This window comes from Mustela nigripes, chromosome 18 (genome assembly GCF_022355385.1).
Source record: "Mustela nigripes isolate SB6536 chromosome 18, MUSNIG.SB6536, whole genome shotgun sequence".
In the NCBI taxonomy this organism is placed as follows: domain Eukaryota; kingdom Metazoa; phylum Chordata; class Mammalia; order Carnivora; family Mustelidae; genus Mustela; species Mustela nigripes.
Genome location: NC_081574.1, coordinates 35,245,123 through 35,266,279, shown reverse-complemented (window position 1 = coordinate 35,266,279; position 21,157 = coordinate 35,245,123). Strand labels below are relative to the sequence as shown.

The 21,157-nt window shown below is 35.0% G+C and overlaps 1 protein-coding gene across 1 annotated transcript in view; it reads right to left on the bottom strand.

The window, feature by feature from the left end:
• Positions 1–895: 895 nt before the first annotated feature.
• The window catches only part of ADAM2 (ADAM metallopeptidase domain 2), a 170,542-nt gene continuing 150,280 nt past the window's right edge, over positions 896–21,157 (bottom strand). Inside the window, exons 16-19 of the mRNA XM_059384218.1 lie at positions 9,570–9,647; positions 9,229–9,340; positions 2,335–2,530; positions 896–929 (exon numbers count right to left, since the gene is read on the bottom strand). Of these exons, the coding sequence (XP_059240201.1) occupies positions 896–929; positions 2,335–2,530; positions 9,229–9,340; positions 9,570–9,647 (420 nt within the window). The remainder of the gene's footprint in view (positions 930–2,334; positions 2,531–9,228; positions 9,341–9,569; positions 9,648–21,157) is intronic.

The window sequence follows — 21,157 nt, the reverse complement described above, 5'->3', positions numbered from 1 at the left end:
GCTAAAATTGAGACTTTTTTTTCCAATTCTTAGGGTCATTGTTTTTTGATTGGTAGCAGACCCGACTATAACATAACTACATAGCACTGCAATTTAAAATATAACAGTGAGCTTTAGTCATGGTATTAGATTTATTATATTATCAACTGTATCACATTCCTACTAATAACAGAGTTATTAGTGCCTATGCCTATGTTGAATAGGCATAGATTAGTATGAGATAGCTTTAAAAATAAGAAATATGTAATATAAAAACTCATAAGTATGCATTTCTTACAAATAATTCATCTGAGGAGTTTTATATATAAACATAAATGTATATTATATTTATATTAAAAATCATCTATATGTTCTTATCTATCATAACTATTAATATGCAGGTTTTTGAATCCCAGATAATCAGGCCTTGCATGTAGTTTTGTTTTTGTTTTTCCATTTTTCCTGTCCATTGAAGGTAATTACTCTGGAAGAATAAATAAAAGGGGAAAAGTTACCTATTTAATCAATCAAGTTAAAAATGACAATTCAACAAAAAGCATGAGGATACCCTAATTATAATAAAGAGTTCTATCATGTGATTTATTCATAACCAACTTCTGAACACACAAATGCTAAAGGATTAGATATTATTAGAAAAAATTTAAGATTACAGCGCAAAGAAGTTTTAAAATGGCAAATTAAAAAGTCATTTATTGTTTACTGTGCCTATGATCTAGTTTTCAATATTGAAAAATATTTTCCAATTCAATTTTATTATATGTAGCTATATAACTACCATCATTAATATATATTTATATTATTTACATTTATCTGATACATTAAATTTTCTCTATTTCTGTCTCAACCCCTAAACTATTTTATACTCACTGTGATATGATGGATTCGGTTTTCCTGGTTACTCTTTAGTTTCACTCTCACTTTCAAGTTGCCTATATGTTTCAAAATAAATATAATCATTTAAAATTATATTTTCTTTGTTCTACAAAACTCTGTATACACCATCAATATTGAAACAGCTTTGAAATCCTATTTAGGATCTGATACTCTGAGACCAGCTACTACTTGAGAATATCTTGCCACTGAGAACACCTCTCAACTAATAATCCTAACATGAGAAAAAACAGTAATACAAGTTTACCTAAAAATGATTTCATAATTTCAATATTTGTAAAAAGTAGCTAAATAGACTTAAGCTTTCTCGTGATTCACCTTCTACCATATTTATTACTACTACTTTTACTAGCTTTTCCCCTCAAGATATGTTATCAGTTTTTCCATAATACAGTCATCCAACATATGAATATTCCTTTAATGTTGAATTATGTTAACTATTTCACACACATTATTTCAGCAATTTTACATAAATTTATCAAAACATTTCTATGAAATGTATTCCCTTTTGGTATTATCTTATCAATTTTAATATTTTAATAAAATTTACTTATATTAAATAAAATGAATAGCACAGATATAAAATTCAAAGACAAAAATTATTTTGTAGATATTTCTCTGAAGTAAGCTGATTTTAATATTATTTTTATTTTGAAGCAAATTTTCAGATATTTCTAAGGTCTTTTAATGAAAACTAATGAAAAACTATTTGTTCTATTTTTCATTAGGTTAGCTTTGACTACAAACTAGATTTTTCAGTCTATTATTTATTGATTTTTAAATTTTTCTATCTCTAGTTGCCTCTCAATCTATTTAACTGCCTGAAAGACTATTTTTTAAGATTTCTGCTTTCTTTTAATAAGATATTCATAAGAGGGGTGCCTGGATGTCTCAGTGGATTAAAGCCTCTGCCTTTGGCTCAGGTCATGGTCTCAGGGTCCTGGGATCAAGCCCTGCATTGGGGCTCTCTGCTCAGCAGGGAGCCTGCTTCCTCCTCTCTTTCTGCCTGCCTCTCTCCTACTTGTTATCTCTCTCTCTGTCAAATAAATAAATACAAATTTTAAAAAAAATCATAAAATACTTTGAAATATAAAAATATTAAAGAATAAAGTAATAATGCTTATATATATTTAATAGTTAAGATCAAAAGTAAATGGAGGTAAACATTAACTAAAAATCATTTCCACTTAATTTTAACCAAACAGAATTAGTTATAAGATTAAAATTAAAATTGCTGACTTTTGGAAAAATTCTGTTTTTCATCCATTGTACTAATTATTAATATATTATTATTATATTTTAATATAAATTTAAATTTTCTCCCTAATTTTGAGTTATTAGTTATATCATGATACTTTTATTAATAAGTCATATATATGCCAACAAATTATAAAAGTAATAAATCTTAAATATTAAATCATATGAAATATGAAATCAATATACTCATCACTTGTATACTCCTCAGTTTTCCATTTTTTCCTTTGGAAATAAACTTTTACCAGGGTGATAATCAGTACACAGAGAATAATGAAAAAGGGAATAAGTAAGAAAAATGGCCATCTGGTAGGTTTAGAATGGTAAATATCCTCAATGTAGCTTCTTTCTAGGAGAGAAAACATCAGTGATTTAAAAGCAATTACTAAGAATATAATAAAGATATTTCTTTATTTTAATATGACTATTAACATACGAAATTTTAACTTTTATAATTGTATAATTAACAAGATTTTAAATAAAGTAGATAAGTTGACAGCATAAGTGCCCTCCAAAATATTTCCTACTTCCAGAATATTCCTTTGCTTCATTATTAACTTTTTATTTCACAGTTTCTTTTCAGAACAGTTTGATAATATAGAGGAGAAGAAAGTGTGACCTCTGTAAAGAACACTTTTTCTCAATACCCTATTTTTAGTAAATACTGTACATGTTATAACGTTTTCATGAGGTCCAAATTGCCTTTCATGTCTTGTATTGATATGTATTTTCATGTCTTATCTAAGAAATTATTGCTTATTTTAAGGTCATATGGACATTTCTCTGCTTCTTTCAAGAAGATATATAGTTTTCATTTATATGTTCAGATTTATGATTACTTCTTATAAACTGTTAAGTTGAAATTTTAAGTATCATTTGATCTTATTTGGATATTTAATTCTTACAGTACAATGTTTTGAACTGATTTCCTCCTTCATTGAACTACCTATATTTTCCTTGAAAAATTGATAAAGCAATAGATACAATTACCAATGCCACACTAAATATAATCTATAATATACAATCTATCTATATATATATATATATAATCTCTATATGTACATACTATATAATAAAGTAAATGCAATATAAGCCAAATGGACAAAGATGTCCCTCTTGTTCTTTTTCTGGGATTTTTTTTTTCTGTTCTGACACTTTTTGCAAATATTTTAGAATCAAGTTGTTAATATATAAAAGTTGCATGGTTTTATGATTGGGTATTTTAATCTATACATTTTATTAGAATTGACATCTTAGCAATAGTAAATCTTCCAATAGGTAAACATGACATATTTCTCCACTTATTTTGTTTCATTTAACATGTTTGCATTTCTGTTTTAGTTTCAGTGTAAAGGTATTAGACATCCTTTGTTAAATTTATCCTTAAAATTTTATTTTAATAATATTGTAAATGGTATTAATTTTAAATTGATTTCCACTTACTACTGCTATTATATAGCAAAACTACTGACTTGTTTTTCTTTGTTTCAAGTTTTTATTTAAAGTCTTGTTAGTTGGGGTGCCTATGTGGCTCAGTGGGTTAAGCCTCTGCCTTAAGCTCAGGTCATGATCTCAGGGTCCTGGGATGGAGCCCCATATCAGGCTCTCAGCTCAGTAGGGAGCCTGCTTCCCCCTCTCCCTCTGCCTCCCTCTGTTTGCTTGTGGTCTCTCTCTCTCTCTCTTTCTCTTGTCAAATAAATAAATAAATAAAATATTTTTAAAAAATTCTTTAAAAAATAAAGTCTAATTAGTTAACATATAGCATAATAGTGGCTTCAGTAGAAGAATTTAGTGATTTGTCAATTATATATAATACCCAGTGCTCAACACAAGTGCAATCCTTAGTACCCATAACCCATTTAAACCATCCTCTGCCCACCTTCCCTCTAGTAACCTTCATTTTTTTTTAATTTTTTATTTTTTATAAACATATATTTTTATCCCCAGGGGTACAGGTCTGTGAATCACCAGGTTTACACACTTCACAGCACTCACCAAAGCACATAGTGACTCTTAATCTCACAAAACAAACTGAGGGTTGCTGGGGGGAGGGGGTTTGGGAGAAGGGGGTGGGATTATGAACCTTCAGTTTTATTCTCTATAATTAAGAATCTCTTTTAAAAAGTCTCTTAGGGTTTTCCTTTTATTTCCCCCCCTTTCCCCTGTATTCATCTGTTTTGTTTCTTAAATTCCACATATGAGTAAAATTATATGGTATTTGTCTTTCTCTAATTTATTTCACGTAGCATTTCACACTCTAGTTCCATCCTCCATCCACATCATTGCAAATGGCAAAATTCGTTCTTTTTTAAGGCTGAGTAATATTTCATTATTTATCTATCTATCTATATCATCTATCTATCATCTATCTATATCTAGCTAGCTAGCTATCATCTATCTATCTACCTAATCTCACATCTTCTATCTATATCTATCTTCTTTCTATCATCTATCATCTATCTTATCTATCTATCATGTATCTATCTAATCTCACATCTTCTTTATTCATTTATCAATTGATGGACACTGGGGTTCTTTCCATAATTTTTGTAGATAATTATAAATATTTTTGTAGATAATACTGCTATAAATCTCAGGGTCCATGTGTCTCTTCAAATCAGTGTTTGTGACCTTTGGGTAAATACCTAGTAGTGCAATTCTGGGTCATAGGGTATTTCTAACTTGCAATTTTTGAGTAAACTCCATACTGTTTTCCAGAGTGGCTGCACCAATTTGCAACCACCAACAGTGTAAAAGGGTTTCCCTTTCTCCACATTCTCAGCATCTGTTGTTTCCTGTGTTGCCACTTTTAGCCATTCTGACAGGTGTGATGTGATATCTCATTGTAATTTGATTTGTATTTCCCTGATGATAAGTGATATGGAGCATATTTTCATATGTCTGTTGGCCAACTGTATGTCTTCTTTGGAAAAAAATGTCTATTTGTGTCTTCTACCTATTTCTTAACTGGATTATTTGGCATTTGTGTGTTGAGTCTGATAATTTCTTTATATATCTTGGATATTACTGACTGAAAATTTCCTTTGACCTTTCAAAAGATATTATTTCTAAAAGTGTTTTGCAGATTCCTTAGGATTTTCTATATACTTTAAAACATCTTAGTCTCATTTCATCCTTTCTAATAATCTTTATGCTCCTGATTTCTCCTTTTTTGTTATTGCACTGGCTAGGATTTATGGGAAAATGTTGAATAGGCATAGTGAGAACATAATTAGTTTCCTCATCTTCAAATTTTTTTTGAAAAAAAATATATAATAGCTATGTTTCCTTTTATTTTTTTTAATATTTTATTTATTTATTTGACAGACAGAGATCACAAGTAGGCAGAGAGTCAGGCAGAGAGAGGAAGGAAGCAGGCACCCCGCCAAGCAGAGAGCCTGATGTGGGGCTTGATCCCAGGACCCTGAGACCATGACCTGAGCCGAAGGCAGAGGCTTAACCCACTGAGCCACCCAGGCACCCCACTATGTTTCCTTTTAATTTTTTATCAGAGTAATCAAGTTTACTTCTGTTTGCTGCTTTAAAAAATTCATAAACAGGTGTTGAATTTTTTTTGTTAAATGATTTTTATGTATCAAGTGAGAAAGTCATATACTTTTTAAAAATAATTTTGTTGACTTGGTTGCACTGATTGACTTTCTAGTGATTAAGGAGACTTGCATTTCTAAGATAAAGTCCAACTAATTTGGATTACTATCCTTTTAATATAGATAGGTATAGAAGATGAGCTAATATTTTGTTAGGAATGTTTAAATCTATGTTTATGAAAGATATTGTTCTGTAATTTCTCTGTGTTAACTTCCTTGTATGGATTTGATACTGGGTTATATTTTCCTCATACAATTAGGTGAAGAAGCCCCCTTAACTTGTTTTTTATTTTTTTTTTTATTTTTTAAAGATTTTAATTACTTAAGAGAGAGAGAATAAGTAGGTGGGAGGTGAGCAGAGGGAGAGAGAGAAGCAGACTTTCCACTGAGCAGGGAGCCCTATGCAGGTGGTCCTAGGACTCTTGAGATCACAACCTGAGTCAAAGGCAGAAGCTTAACCAACTGAGGAACCCAGCTGACCCCCTACCAGTTTTGCGGGAACCAGGTGGTGGGTATTGGAGAGGGCACAGATTGCATAGAGCACTGGGTGTGGTGCAAAAACAATGAATACTACTACACTGAAAATAAATTTTAAAAATAAATTTAAAATAAAATAAAAATAAGTTTTAAAAAAATAAAAATAAATGATAAATAATATTTCTTTGCTTACATTTGTTGGATTTGACCTGTGAAGCCATCTATACCAATGTGTGGAGGGAGGGGGGGTTGTTTAATTCTGTTGGTAGTTACATTTAAAAATTATAAACCCACAGATCAAAAAAGTTTTAATTCTGGTGTCTTGGTTATATCCTTTGATTTATAATTCCTTTTCCAAAAGGAATAGCCATTTTTAAACAACTGAATAGCTTTATCAGCCTTGTTTCTTGCCCATACCTAATAAGATATAAGCCTTTTGAGATAAGCCTTTTTCTGCATAGAATCTTGGTGAGACTGCTATGGGATAACTGACTTAAGATTCTTCATAGTCTTGTTCTTTGACAGTTTTTAGAAGCATTCTACTACATCACTTGGAAGACCCTTGCATAGATTAAGATGTATAAAATGCATCACTACCTTCCTGAGGTTTAAAAAAAAGTTGGGAGGGGTAGATGTCTTAAAGGGACACCTGGGTCTCTCAGTCAGTCAAGTATCTGCCTTCAATTCAGTTCATGATCCCAGGGTACTGGGATTTAGTCCCACATCAGGCTCTTTGCTCAGCAGGAAGCCTGCTTATCTCTCTGCCTGCTGCTTCCCCTGATTGTGTTTTCTTTCTCTCTCCCTGACAAATAAATAAAATTTTAAAAAATATATAAATATTAATAAATATAAAAAATAAAAATTTTAAAAAGGGTCTTATAGTCACGTGCTTGATTTAATTTTTTAGGTCAAATTTTATTTTTCAATATCTCAAATTTAGTTTTTAGCCATTTCTTACAATAAGAATGTTTTGTTGGAAGCGAGTCCAGGGATAAGAATGTTTCATTTTCAAACTAAATCCAAATGAAACCAAAAAAACCCCAAATCCTGTCTTTGTGTTTGATCTACATTGTACTTGAAAATTGAAGTATTTTTCATCAATTATTACTGTCTTCTCATGTTTTACCATAGGTTACTTAAATCACATTCTGGAAATCTTTACAATCTACCTGGAAATCTTGTTGACCAGAACCAGTGAATTCTACTTTCCACATTACCACAGGCAGCTGTGATGACAAACAATTTACCACTTCATAATAAATGTCCCTTTTTCTCCAACATCTAATAACATGTTTTTTTTTAAAAGATTTTATTTGTTTATTTGACAGACAGAGGTCACAAGTAGGCAGAGAGGCAGGCAGAGAGAGAAAGAGAGGGAAGCAGGCTCCCTGCTGAGCAGAGAGCCCAATGCGGGACTCGATCCCAGGACCCTGAGATCATGACCTGAGCCGAAGGCAGCAGCTTAACCCACTGAGCCACCCAGGCACCCTCTAATAACATGTTTTTAAGCTGTCTTTCGATTGATCACTCACAGTCTTCTCAAGACAATTTCAACAATATACTAAAAGTCTTCAACAGTTTCCTAGAGGTCTACCTTCTGGGCAACATTCAGTTCCAAAGCTAATGCCTTAATATCTTAGATTCATTTTATGTAAATAAAAACCCCCATCTGATTATCAAATTGTTTTCTATTACACACACACAAAGATGTTTTCATATATATATAATATACAGAGAGAAAGATGTAAGACATGCAGGAAACTTCTTAGTAATGTAGTAATTTATATTTTTAAGATTTTATTTATTTATTTGTCAGAGAGAGAGCACACGCAAGGGGAGTGGCAAGCAGAGGGAGAAGCAGGCAGAGGGAGAAGAGGGCTCCCACTGAGCAGGGAAACCTATGGGGGACTCGATCATGACCTGAGTCAAAGGCAGACACTTAACAAACTGAAACACCCAGGCATCCACAAATATAGTACTTTAAAATAATCATTTACTTTTGTCCATTTTGTTCATTTTGTGTGTCATGAATTTGGGGAATTTGCATTTTGTGTCTCAGTGTAATCAAATTTCAAATTGGGAAGATGATTTTCAACAGATGAGTGTTCCAATAATGAGAGTTACAAGAATTAGTATTTTAAAAGACCCAGTCAGAATCTCACTTCTGTACTTTTTGTAAATAACATCGCTAAGGTCAAACTGAAATGATATGTGTGTGCTCAAAATATGCCTTAATTATCCTAAATTTAAGTTTTCATATGTAGTCTGGCCCTAAGTATTGTGGGATATGCTGGGTTACTCTAAAACCCAATTCTTTTTGGACCTAAAAAAAAAAAAATGTAGGAAACTACTTCAGACTTTAGTTATATTCAGCCAACAGGAATAGCTGGGTAACATTTGGAAAGTCAGAGTAATGAAATATTCATGATATTTATCCCCCTGCCTCTGCAGCATCTCCCATGGTGGCTGCATATACTCTATACCTCTACCTCATGCTGGACAGTACCTCTCCCTATGATTTAGATCCTAGTATGTATCCCTGACCATAGTTACATGTCATGAAAGTGCCTCAGATTCTGGTTCTAATAATACCACCTCTTCCCATTTTTTTTTTTATAGGCCTAAGAAGTAGTAGTAGATTCCTGTGTTGCCTCAAGATTCTCTGACGGGCTTTCAACTCTGCTATTATGTGTTAGCTAACTAAGCCTTATATTGAATTCTTTCTGTGTGAAGGACTAAAGTCATTTCTATTTTACTGGCTGGGCCTTTACTGATATATCTTATTTATAATGTATGTTACATATGTTATATTACTCTCTACAGTAAAACTTAAGTTAGCTAAAATGACTTATTATTTGATGTCTATACATAATTTAAATATAGATTGACAGACAAATAAATAAAATGTTATTTTATTAAATTTAATAAATTAAAATAGTTTTAGTTATATTTTCAGTTTGCTATTAATACTTACCAGAAGAGAGACCACCAAGTACACCTTGAAAATTACCACTGTCAATACTCCCACCAATCCATTTTTCAGAAATAGTTAGGCAATTAGGAGGTAAATATTTGGGGTTACAATGACAGTTCTTTTTATTATTGCATATCTGAAACCAGGAGAAATATCACCTTATGAGATAGGTTGCTATAATTATTTGTGTTCCAGTAGAATTTTAAAAATAATACTTAGGTAAAGTAAGGCCAATCTTGTTCTGTGGTTTATGAGTATATAAATCTGTGTGTGTGTGTGCACGTGTGCGCACACGATATTGTGTGTTTACATTCTAGCATTATTCTCAATGATTTATATTCTCACATCATATTACTGGTACTTACTCCTTGTTCATTGCATTTTTTTGGAGTACAATCATAATTCAAGTATGCAGCATCTACACATTCTTTATTCCTACAAACCTAAAATAAAAATAAGCCAAAATAGATTAACATATGAAATAATATCTGTATTTGTCATTTCACTAAAAGAATTTTATATTATTCTGACATAAGAGACATCCATTTAGCAATAAGTGTTAACACTAAGTGATTATTTTATAGTGCTACTGTGTTTCCAGCACTAGATGAGACTCTGATTATCTGATAGTAAAGAAAACAACAAAAGTATCTTCCCCTCTTATACTGGAATAAAATGTATGGACATGAAATAAATAAAAGTGAAGAGCTAACAGGAGATCAGCTAGATAGCTTACCTAAAGATTGCAAACACCTGCAAATCCATAGGCAGATAGAAGAGAAGAAGAACAGCAATTCTGGAAACATAAAAACAACCACTTTCTGAAAGGTAGGACTGGCGGAGAAGTGCATCCAAAGCGATGGGAAGATAGACCCCGGGGGGAAGGGCCGGCTCCCGGCAAGCGGCATAGCAATGGAGCACAAAATCAGGACTTATAAAAGTCTGTTCCGCTGAGGGACATCGCTCCAGAGGCTAAACTGGGGCGAAGTCCACGCGAGGTCAGTGTGGCCTCAGGTCCCGCAGGGCAGAAGGATCGGGGGTGTCTGAGTGTCCCAGAGCTTGCGGGTATTGGAACGGGAAAACGGGCTACAGAGACAGAGCCGACAGTAAGATCACAGCTCGGGGGTACTTTGAACCGGTCACAGGCTCGGTGAGCTCGGAGCGTGGCCGGAGGTAGGGCAGAAAGGAGTAACTGGACGCTGTTCTCTGAGGGCACACTGAGGAGTGGGGCCCCAGGCTCTCGGCTCCTCCAGGCCGGAGACCAGGAGGCCGCCATTTGTATTCCCGTCCTCCGGAACTCTATGGAAAGCACTCAGGGAACAAAAGCTCCTGAAAGCAAACACCAGCAGATTACTCAGCCCCTGGTAAGGGCGGTGCAATTCCACCTGGGGCAAAACACTTGAGAATCACTACACCAGGCCCCTCGCCCAGAAGATCAACAAGAAATCCAGCCAAGACCAAGTTCACCTACCAAGGAGTGCGGTTTCAATACCAAGGAGAGCAGAAGAATTCCAGAGGAGGAGAAAGCAGAGCACGTAACTCATGGCTATCTCCCTGTGATTTTTTTTAGACTTGCAGTTAATTTAATTTTTTCTTTTTCATTTTATTTCTCTACTTCTGCTAAAATTTTTTTTTAACTTTTAACCTTTTCTTTTTTAATGTTTTTTAACTAGTTTATCTAATATATATATTTTTTCTTTTTTATATTTTTCTTTATTCGTTTTCTGTTTTTAAATTCTTTTCTTTTATTTTCTTTTTTCTCTCTTTTCTTTTCTTTCTTTCTTTTTGAACCTCTTTTTATCCCCTTTCTCCCAACTCATGATTTGGGATCTCTTCTGATTTGGTTAAAGCATATTATCCTGGGGTTGTTGCCACCCTTTTAGTATTTTACTTGCTCCTTCATATACTCTTATCTGGACAAAATGACAAGGTGAAAAAATTCACCACAAAAAAAGAACAAGAGGCAGTACCGAAGGCTAGGGACCTAATCAATACAGACATTGCTAATATGTCAGATCTAGAGTTCAGAATGACAATTCTCAAAGTTCTAGCCGGGCTCGAAAAAGGCATGGAAGATATTAGAGAAAACGTCTCGGGAGATATAAAAGCCCTTTCTGGAGAAATAAAAGAACTAAAATCTAACCAAGTTGAAATCAAAAAAGCTATTAATGAGGTGCAATCAAAAATGGAGGCTCTCACTGCTAGGATAAATGAGGCAGAAGAAAGAATTAGTGATATAGAAGACCAAATGACAGAGAATAAAGAAGCTGAGCAAAAGAGGGACAAACAGCCAATGGACCACGAAGGGAGAATTCGAGAGATAAGTGACACCATAAGACGAAACAACATTAGAATAATTGGGATTCCAGAAGAAGAAGAAAGAGAGAGGGGAGCAGAAGTTATACTGGAGAGAATTATTGGGGAGAATTTCCCCAATATAGCAAAGGGAACGAGCATCAAAATTCAGGAGGTTCAGAGAATGCCCCTCAAAATCAATAAGAATAGGCCCACACCCCGTCACCTAATAGTAAAATTTACAAGTCTCAGTGACAAAGAGAAAATCCTGAAAGCATCCCGGAAAAAGAAGTCTGTAACATACAATGGTAAAAATATTAGATTGGCAGCTGACTTATCCACAGAGACCTGGCAGGCCAGAAAGAGCTGGCATGATATTTTCAGAGCACTAAATGAGAAAAACATGCAGCCAAGAATACTATATCCAGCTAGGCTATCATTGAAAATAGAAGGAGAGATTAAAAGCTTCCAGGACAAACAAAAACGGAAAGAATTTGCAAATACCAAACCAGCTCTACAGGAAATATTGAAAGGGGTCCTCTAAGCAAAGAGAGAGCCTACAAGTGGTAGAACAGAAAGGAACAGAGACCATATACATTAACAGTCACCTTACAGGCAATACAATGGCACTAAATTCATATCTCTCAATAGTTACCCTGAATGTGAATGGGCTAAATGCCCCTGTCAAAAGACACAGGGTATCAGAATGGATAAAGAAACAAAACCCATCTATATGTTGCCTCTAAGAAACTCATTTTAAGCCCGAAGACACCTCCAGATTTAAAGTGAGGGGGTGGAAAAGAATTTACCATGCTAATGGACATCAGAAGAAAGCAGGAGTGGCAATCCTTATATCAGATCAATTAGATTTTAAGCCAAAGACTGTAATAAGAGATGAGGAAGGACACTATATCATACTCAAAGGGTCTGTCCAACCAGAAGATCTAACAATGTTAAATATCTATGCCCCCAACGTGGGAGCAGCCAACTATATAAACCAATTAATAACAAAATCAAAGAAACACATCAACAATAATACAATAATAGTAGGGGACTTTAACACTCCCCTCACTGAAATGGACAGATCATCCAAGCAAAAGATCAACAAGGAAATAAAGGCCTTAAACCACACATTGGACCAGATGGACATCACAGATATATTCAGAACATTTCATCCCAAAGCAACAGAATACACATTCTTCTCTAGTGCACATGGAACATTCTCCAGAATAGATCACATCATGTGTCATAAATCAGATCTCAGCCGGTATCAAAAGATTGGGATCATCCCTGCATATTTTCAGACCACAATGCTCTGAAGCTAGAACTCAAACACAAGAGGAAGTTTGGAAAGAACCCAAATACATGGAGACTAAACAGCATCCTTCTAAAGAATGAATGGGTCAACTAGGAAATTAAAGAAGAATTGAAAAAAATCATGGAAACAAATGATAATGAAAATACAACAGTTCAAAATCTGTGGGACACAACAAAGGCAGTCCTGAGAGGAAAATATATAGCAGTACAAGCCTTTCTCAGGAAACAAGAAAGGTCCCAGGTACACAAACTAACCCTACACCTAAAGAAGCTGGAGAAAGAACAAGAAAGAAACCCTAAGCCCAGCAGGAGAAGAGAAATCATAAAGGTCAGAGCAGAAATCAATGAAATAGAAACCAAAAAAACAATAGGGAAAATCAATAAAACTAGGAGCTGGTTCTTTGAAAGAATTAATAAAATTGATAAACCACTGGCCATACTTATCAAAAAGAAAAGAGAAAGGACCCAAATAAATAAAATCATGAATGAAAGAGGAGAGATCACAACTAACACCAAGGAAATACAAACAATTTTAAGAACATATTATGAGCAACTCTACGCCAACAAATTTAAAAATCTGGAAGAAATGAATGCATTCTTAGAAACATATAAACTACCACAACTGAACCAGGAAGAAGTAGAAAGCCTGAACAGACCCATAACCAGTAAGGAGATTGAAACAGTCATTAAAAATCTTCAAAAAACAAAAGCCAGACGGCTTCCCGGGGGAATTCTACCAAACATTAAAAGAAGAACTAATGCCTATTCTCCTGAAACTGTTCCAAAAAATAGAAATGGAAGGAAAACTTCCAAACTCATTTTATGAGGCCAGCATCACCTTGATCCCAAAACCAGACAAGGATCCCATCAAAAAAGAGAGCTATAGACCAATATCCTTGATGAACACAGATGCGAAAATTCTCACCAAAATACTAGGCAATAGGATTCAACAGTACATTAAAAGGATTATTCACCACAACCAAGTGGGATTTATTCCAGGATTGCAAGGTTGGTTCAACATCTGCAAATCAGTCAATGTGATACAACACATCAATAAAGGAAAGAACAAGAACCATATGATACTCTCAATAGATGCTGAAAAAGCATTTGACAAAGTACAGCATCCCTTCCTGACCAAAACTCTTCAAAGTGCAGGGATAGAGGGCACATACCTCAATATCATCAAAGCCATCTATGAAAAACCCAAGGCAAATATCATTCTCAATGGAGAAAAACTGAAAGCTTTTCCGCTAAGGTCAGGAACACAGCAGGGATGTCCATTATCACCACTGCTATTCAACATAGTACTAGAAGTCCTAGCCTCAGCAATCAGACAACAAAAGGAAATTAAAGGCATCCAAATCGGCAAAGAAGAAGTCAAATTATCACTCTTCGTAGATGATATGATACTATATGTGGAAAACCCAAAAGACTCCACTGCAAAACTGCTAGAACTTGTACAGGAATTCAGTAAAGTGTCAGGATATAAAATCAATGCACAGAAATCAGTTGCATTTCTCTACACCAACAACAAGACAGAAGAAAGAGAAATTAAGGAGTCAATCCCATTTACATTTGCACCCCAAACCATAAAATACCTAGGAATAAACCTAACCAAAGAGGCACAGAATCTATACTCAAAAAACTATAAAGTACTCATGAAAGAAATTGAGGAAGACACAAATGGAAAAATGTTCCATGCTCCTGGATTGGGAGAATAAATATTGTGAAAAAGTCTATGCTACCTAAAGCAATCTACACTTTTAATGCAATTCCTATCAAAGTACCATCCATCTTTTTCAAAGAAATGGAACAAAAAATTCTAAAATTTATATGGAACCAGAAAAGACCTCGAATAGCAAAGGAATATTGAGAAAGAAACCAAACTGGTGGCATCACAATTCCGGACTTCAAGCTCTATTACAAAGCTGTCATCATCAAGACAGCATGGTACTGGCACAAAAACATACACATAGATCAATGGAACAGAATAGAGAGCCCAGAAATAGACCCTCAACTCTATGGTCAACTCATCTTCGACAAAGCAGGAAATAATGTCCAATGAAAAAAGATAGCCTCTTCAATAAATGGTGTTGGGGGCGCCTTGGTGGCTCAGTGGGTTAAGCCGCTGCCTTCGGCTCAGGTCATGATCTCAGGGTCCTGGGATCTAGTCCCACATCAGACTCTCCGCTCAGCAGAGAGCCTGCTTCCTCCTCTCTCTGCCTACTTGTGATCTCTCTCTGTCAAATAAATAAATAAAATCTTAAAAAAAAATAAATAAATATATAAATATATAAATAAATGGTGTTGGGAAAATTGGACAGCCACATGCAGAAAAATGAAATTGGACCATGTCCTTACTCACACATGAAAATAGACTCAAAATGGATGAAGGACCTCAATGTGTGAAAGGAATCCATCAAAATCCTTGAAGAGAACACAGGTAGCAACCTCTTCGACCTCAGCCGCAGCAACATCTTCCTAGGAACATCGCCAAAGGCAAGGGAAGCAAGGGCAAAAATGAACTATTGGGATTTCATCAAGATCAAAAGCCTTTGCACAGCAAGGGAAACAGTTAACAAAATCAAAAGACAACTGACAGATTGGGAGAAGATATTTTCAAATGACATATCAGATAAAGGACTAGTGTCCAAAATCTATAAAGAACTTAGCAAACTCACCACCCAAAGAACAAATAATCCAATCAAGAAATGGGCAGAGGACATGAACAGACATTTCTGCAAAGAAGACATCCAGATGGCCAAAAGACACATGAAAAAGTGCTCCATGTCACATCGGCATCAGGGAAATACAAATCAAAACCACAATGAGATATCACCTCACACCAGTCAGAATGGCTAAAATCAACAAGTCAGGAAATGACAGATGCTGGTGAGGATGCGGAGAAAGGGGAACCCTCCTACACTGTTGGTGGGAATGCAAACTGGTGTAACCACTCTGGAAAACAGCATGGAGGTTCCTCAAAATGTTGAAAATAGAACTGCCCTATGACCCAGCAATTGCACTATTGGGTATTTACCCTAAAGATACAAACGTAGTGATCCGAAGGGGCAGGGGCACATGCACCTGAATGTTTATAGCAGCAATGTCCACAATAGCCAAACTATGGAAAGAACCTAGATGTCCATCAACAGATGAATGGATCAAGAAGATGTGGTATATATACACAATGCAATACTATGCAGCCATCAAAAGAAATGAAATCTTGCCATTTGCGACAACGTCATGGAACTAGAGAGTATCATGCTTAGTGAAATAAGTCAAGCAGAGAAAGACAACTATCATATGACCTCCCTGATATGAAGAAGTGGTGATGCAACATGGGGGCTTAAGTGGGTAGGAGAAGAATAAATGAAACAAGATGGGATTGGGAGGGGAACAAACCATAAGTGACTCTTAATCTCACAAAACAAACTGAGGGTTGTTGGGGGGAGGGGCGTTGATAGAAGGAGGGTGGGGTTATGGACACTGGGGAGGGTATGTGCTTTGGTGAGTGCTGTGAAGTGTATAAACCTGGTCATTCACAGACCTGTACCCCTGGGGATAAAAATATATTATATGTTTATAAAAAATAAAAAATTAAAAAATTTTTAAAAATTTAAAAAAAATAAAATAAATTTTTAAAAAAGATGAAAAACTGAAACTGAGAGCTAACATTTAGAAAAACTAATAAAATGAACAAACTTTTAAGAACACCCCATCTACCAACCTGAATCACAAAAAAGTAAAATGTCTGACTAGATCTATAAATCATAAAGAGATTAAATCAGTAATCACAATCCTTGAAACAAAGAAAATTCCTAGACCAGATACTTTCACTGGTGAATTTTACCAAATATTTACAGAAGAGATAAGTCAATCTTTCTCAAACTCTTCCAGTAAATATAACAATGGGTCCCACATCAAGATGCATTCTCTGAGGCCAGAATTACCCTAAAACATGAACTAAGTACCCCATAATAATGGAAAGTTATAAACAAATATTGATTATGAATATTAATATATGTCCTCAACAAAACACAAGTAAACAGAATTCAACAGATATTTTTAAAAATTGTGTATCATGACTACCTGGGAATAATTCATGAAATATGAAAATGATTCAACATATAAAAATCAATGTATTACATTGATTACAACACATTAAAGGAATAATAGGGAAAAAACACACAACCATCTCCACTGAAACTGAAAACTTGGCAAAATTGAATAACTTTTCATTATTAATAAAATACATAACAAATTAGGGGTAGAAGAAAACTCCTTCAATATAGTAAGGACTACCTGTAAAAACTACATAGCTATACTTCCAGGGAAAATGGCAGAGTAGCAGAATTCTAAGTCTACCACATCTCATGGATACAACTAGATAACACTCACATCTGTGTAAATAATGCCCCAAATGGCCCAAAGACTAGCAGAACAGATTCTTCACATCTAACTGTAGAGAAGAGACCATCTTAGAGAGGATATGATAGACAGAGATTAGATCCAGAGAAATAGAGCTATCAGACCACAGAAGAGAGAGACATTTCAGGTGTGGAGAGAGGAGAGAAACAGACTCACATCAGAAAGCTCAGGCAATGGGAACTCACACGGGAAAGAGAAATCCCCACAATATTTGGCTTTGAAAAACAGGGCATAATTTCACAAAGGTTTATAATCAGTGGGGCTTAACACTTGGAAGTTTAAATATCACTGGAGTTGGCTCTGGGAGAACCAGGAAGGTGAGAGGAAATTTGAGTCCCTGCCCTTAAAGAGATAGCACAACAAACAGCCTTATGAAGATGGAGCATAGAAAGCAGTTTTTAAAATACCTGAGGTATACAAGAGGGTGATTTATTTACTAATCTCAGAGCCTGAGCTGGAGGGGGATCTTTTAGAGACTTCTCCAAGAACAACGGAACTGTCAGGCACCATTTCCTGCCTCTGCTCCACAGCCTATACAAACAGACACCTGTGGGAAACAGTGCAGCGTCAACACTAGTTTGCTAGTTTGCTAACGGGTCACCCTGCCCTTTCATTCTCCTGCAGACATGCTCTTTCCAGCCAGGCCTTTTCTCATGTTTCCTTCCATAACAGCCCCACACAAAGCTTGCTCACACCATCCCCTAAAGTCCCCCGCAAACTTGCCCCCTCCAGTATGCCCTTGACCAGTGCCTATTCAAAGTAGTACCACAAACCTGGCAGACTGCAAGTTATCCCAACAGGGGCCAGTGCCTCACCAAAGTGACTCTTACTCTGGGGAGAGAGGAAGATAACCACATATACCGGTCCCATTGCAACCCCAGCAGTGTGCTGGGGATAGTCATCTGGTCTGACTGCAGGCCCTGCCCACAAAACTTCTCAGGGAAGAGCACAGGGAAAAGTGTCCTGTAGTTTGGTATTAACACATCTCTAAGAAGCTCCTGATCTGACCCAGCTCAAGCCCCTGGATTTGCCCCCTAACTGCACAGGGACCAAGCCCTGCCTGTAATAGGTAAAAGCAGGTCAGCTATAATAGTAGGGTGTATACAATGAACATAGGAGATACCCTTGATACACCAGTTTCTGATAAATGGGAACATTGCACCTGCAGGGCACTATAGGACCTCTTCTTCATAAGGCCTCTGCTTTCTAAAGCAGGACACATAACTTCCTTTCCTAACATAGAAACAGACACAAAGAGGTGGACAAAATGCAAAGGCAGAAGAATATGTCCCAAATGAAAGGAAAGGACAAAATCACAGCAAGACACATAAATGAAATTGAGAGAAGTAATATGTTTGAATGAGATTTTAAGTTAATGGTCATAAGGATACTTATCAGACTTGAAAAGAGTGGAGGACATCAGTGAGACCCTTGACAAAGAGACAGAAAACAGAACCAATGAGAGATGAAGAACTCAATAACTGAAATTAAAAATGGGCTAGAGAGGTCACCTGGGTGGCTCAGTTGGTTAAGTGTCTGCCTTCAGCTCAGGTCATGCCCCCAAAGTCCTGGGATCAAGTCCCACATCCAGCTCACTGCTTAGTGGAAAGCCTGTTTCTCTCTCTCCCTCTGCCTCTCCCCCCTCTCAACTCTTCTGCTCTCTTTCTCTCTCTGTTCTCAAATAAATAAATAAATAATTTTTAAAAATACACTAGATGGGATAAATAATAGACTATAGGAAAAAGAATGTATCAGAAACCTCAAGAAAAGAGTAATGTAAGTGATCAAGTGAATAAGAGAAAAAATAATAATAAATTAAAATGGACTTAAGGAACCCAGCAACACCTAAAAGTGAAATCACATTTGCATTATGGGATCCCAGAAAGAGAAAACTTGGCAGAAAATGTATTTGAAGAAATAATGGTAGAAAACTTCTTGAATCTAGGGAAGAAAACAAAAATCCATACTCAAGAGGTACAAGAAGTCCCCAACAAAATCAATCTGAGAAGGTCTATACCAAGAGACATGGTAATTAAAATGAGGAGAAAATAAGTAATGAAGAGAATTTTAAAAGAAACAAGAGAAAAGAATACAATTATATACAAGAGAAACCCCATAAAGCTATCAGTTGATTATTCAGCAGAAACTTTGCAGGCCAGAAGAGAGTGGCATCATATATTCAAAATAGTGAAAGGAAAAAAAAAAGCTGTGACAACACTCTATCTAGCAAGCCTCTCATTCAGAATAGAAGGAGATAAAGAGTTTCCCAGATAAATAAAAGTTAAAGGAAATCATGACCATTAAACCAGTTCTACAAGAAATGTTAAAGGGGACTCTTTGAGTGGAAAGGAAAAACCACAAGTAGGAAATAAGAAAAGTTTAAAGCACAGAAGCAGTAAAAATAAGTATATCTATAAAAATGAGTCAAAATAGGAAGGCAAATGATGTAATAAGCATTGGGTATTATGTAAGATTAATGAATTACCTCTACCTCTGAAACTAATAATGCATTATGTATTAATTAATTGAATTTAAATTTAAAAATAAAATTTTAAAAATGAGTCAAGGGATTCACAAAATAAAAGGATGTAAAGGATGGTACTACATACCTAAAATTTAAAAAGAGTTAAATAATGGGTTCAATCTTAAGCAATCATCAACTTAATATAGACTGGTATATACAGGTTATGCTATATATAAATGTGATAACCATGAATCAAAAACCAGTAATAAAGGTGTATAAAATAAAATATATCACTAAAGAAAGCCAACAAATCATGAAAGAAGAGACCAAAAAGGAACAGAGAATGACAAAAACAACCATTAAACGAGTAACAAAATGGTAGTAAGTACATAACTATGAATAATTATTTTGAATGTAAATGGACTAAATGTTCCAATCAAAAGATACAGGGATGAGTGGCTCAGTAAGTTGAATATCCAACTCAATTTTGCCTCAGATCATGGTCTTGGGTTTGGGATAGGACCTCATGTCAGGCTCTTTTCTGAGCAAGGAGTTTGCTTGAGCATTCTCTTCCTCTCCTCCTCCCTCATTAACATTCTGTCTTGCTCTCTCAAGTAAACAAATAATTTTTTTAAAAGATAGAGTGAAAGGATGGAAAAGAAAGCAAGACCTTTCTATATGCTACCTATAAGAGACTCATTTCAGACCAAAAACACATGAGATTGAAAGTGAAAAGACAGAAAAGCAATAATTATGACAATGGAAGTGAAAAAAATAACAATAACAATACATATAGCGAAAATAAAATTTTTAAACAAAGGGTGTAATAAGACACAAAGAAGGACTCAATATAATCATAAAGGGAATAATCCAACAAGAATATATAACAATTTTAAATATGTATGTAACCAACATGGGAGAATTCAATTTCATAAATCAGCTAAAAACAAACACAAAGGAAATAATCAAAAGTAATCTACTAATAGTAGGAGACTATAACACTTCACTTAAATCAATGGATAGATCATCCAAACAGCAAATCAAAAAATAAACAGTGTCTTTCAATGGCACATTGGACCAGATGGATCTAACAAATACATTCAGAACATTCCATCCTGAAACAGCAGAACACACATTCTTTTCAAGTACAATTAGAACATTGTCCAGGATATATTATGTATTAAAACAAAGAAAATCTCAACAAATTCAAAAAGACCAAAGTCATGTCATTCGTCTTTCATCTCTCTGACTATAATGTTAGGAAACCAGAAATTAACCACAAGAAAAATCTGGAAAGAACACAAATAAATGGATATTAAATAACATGCTACTTAACAATGAATGGGTCAACTAAGAAACCAAAAAGGAAATTAAAAAACACATAGAGACAAATGAAAACACAATGGTCCAAAAATTTCGGGATGCAGCATAAGCTCTTCTAAAAGG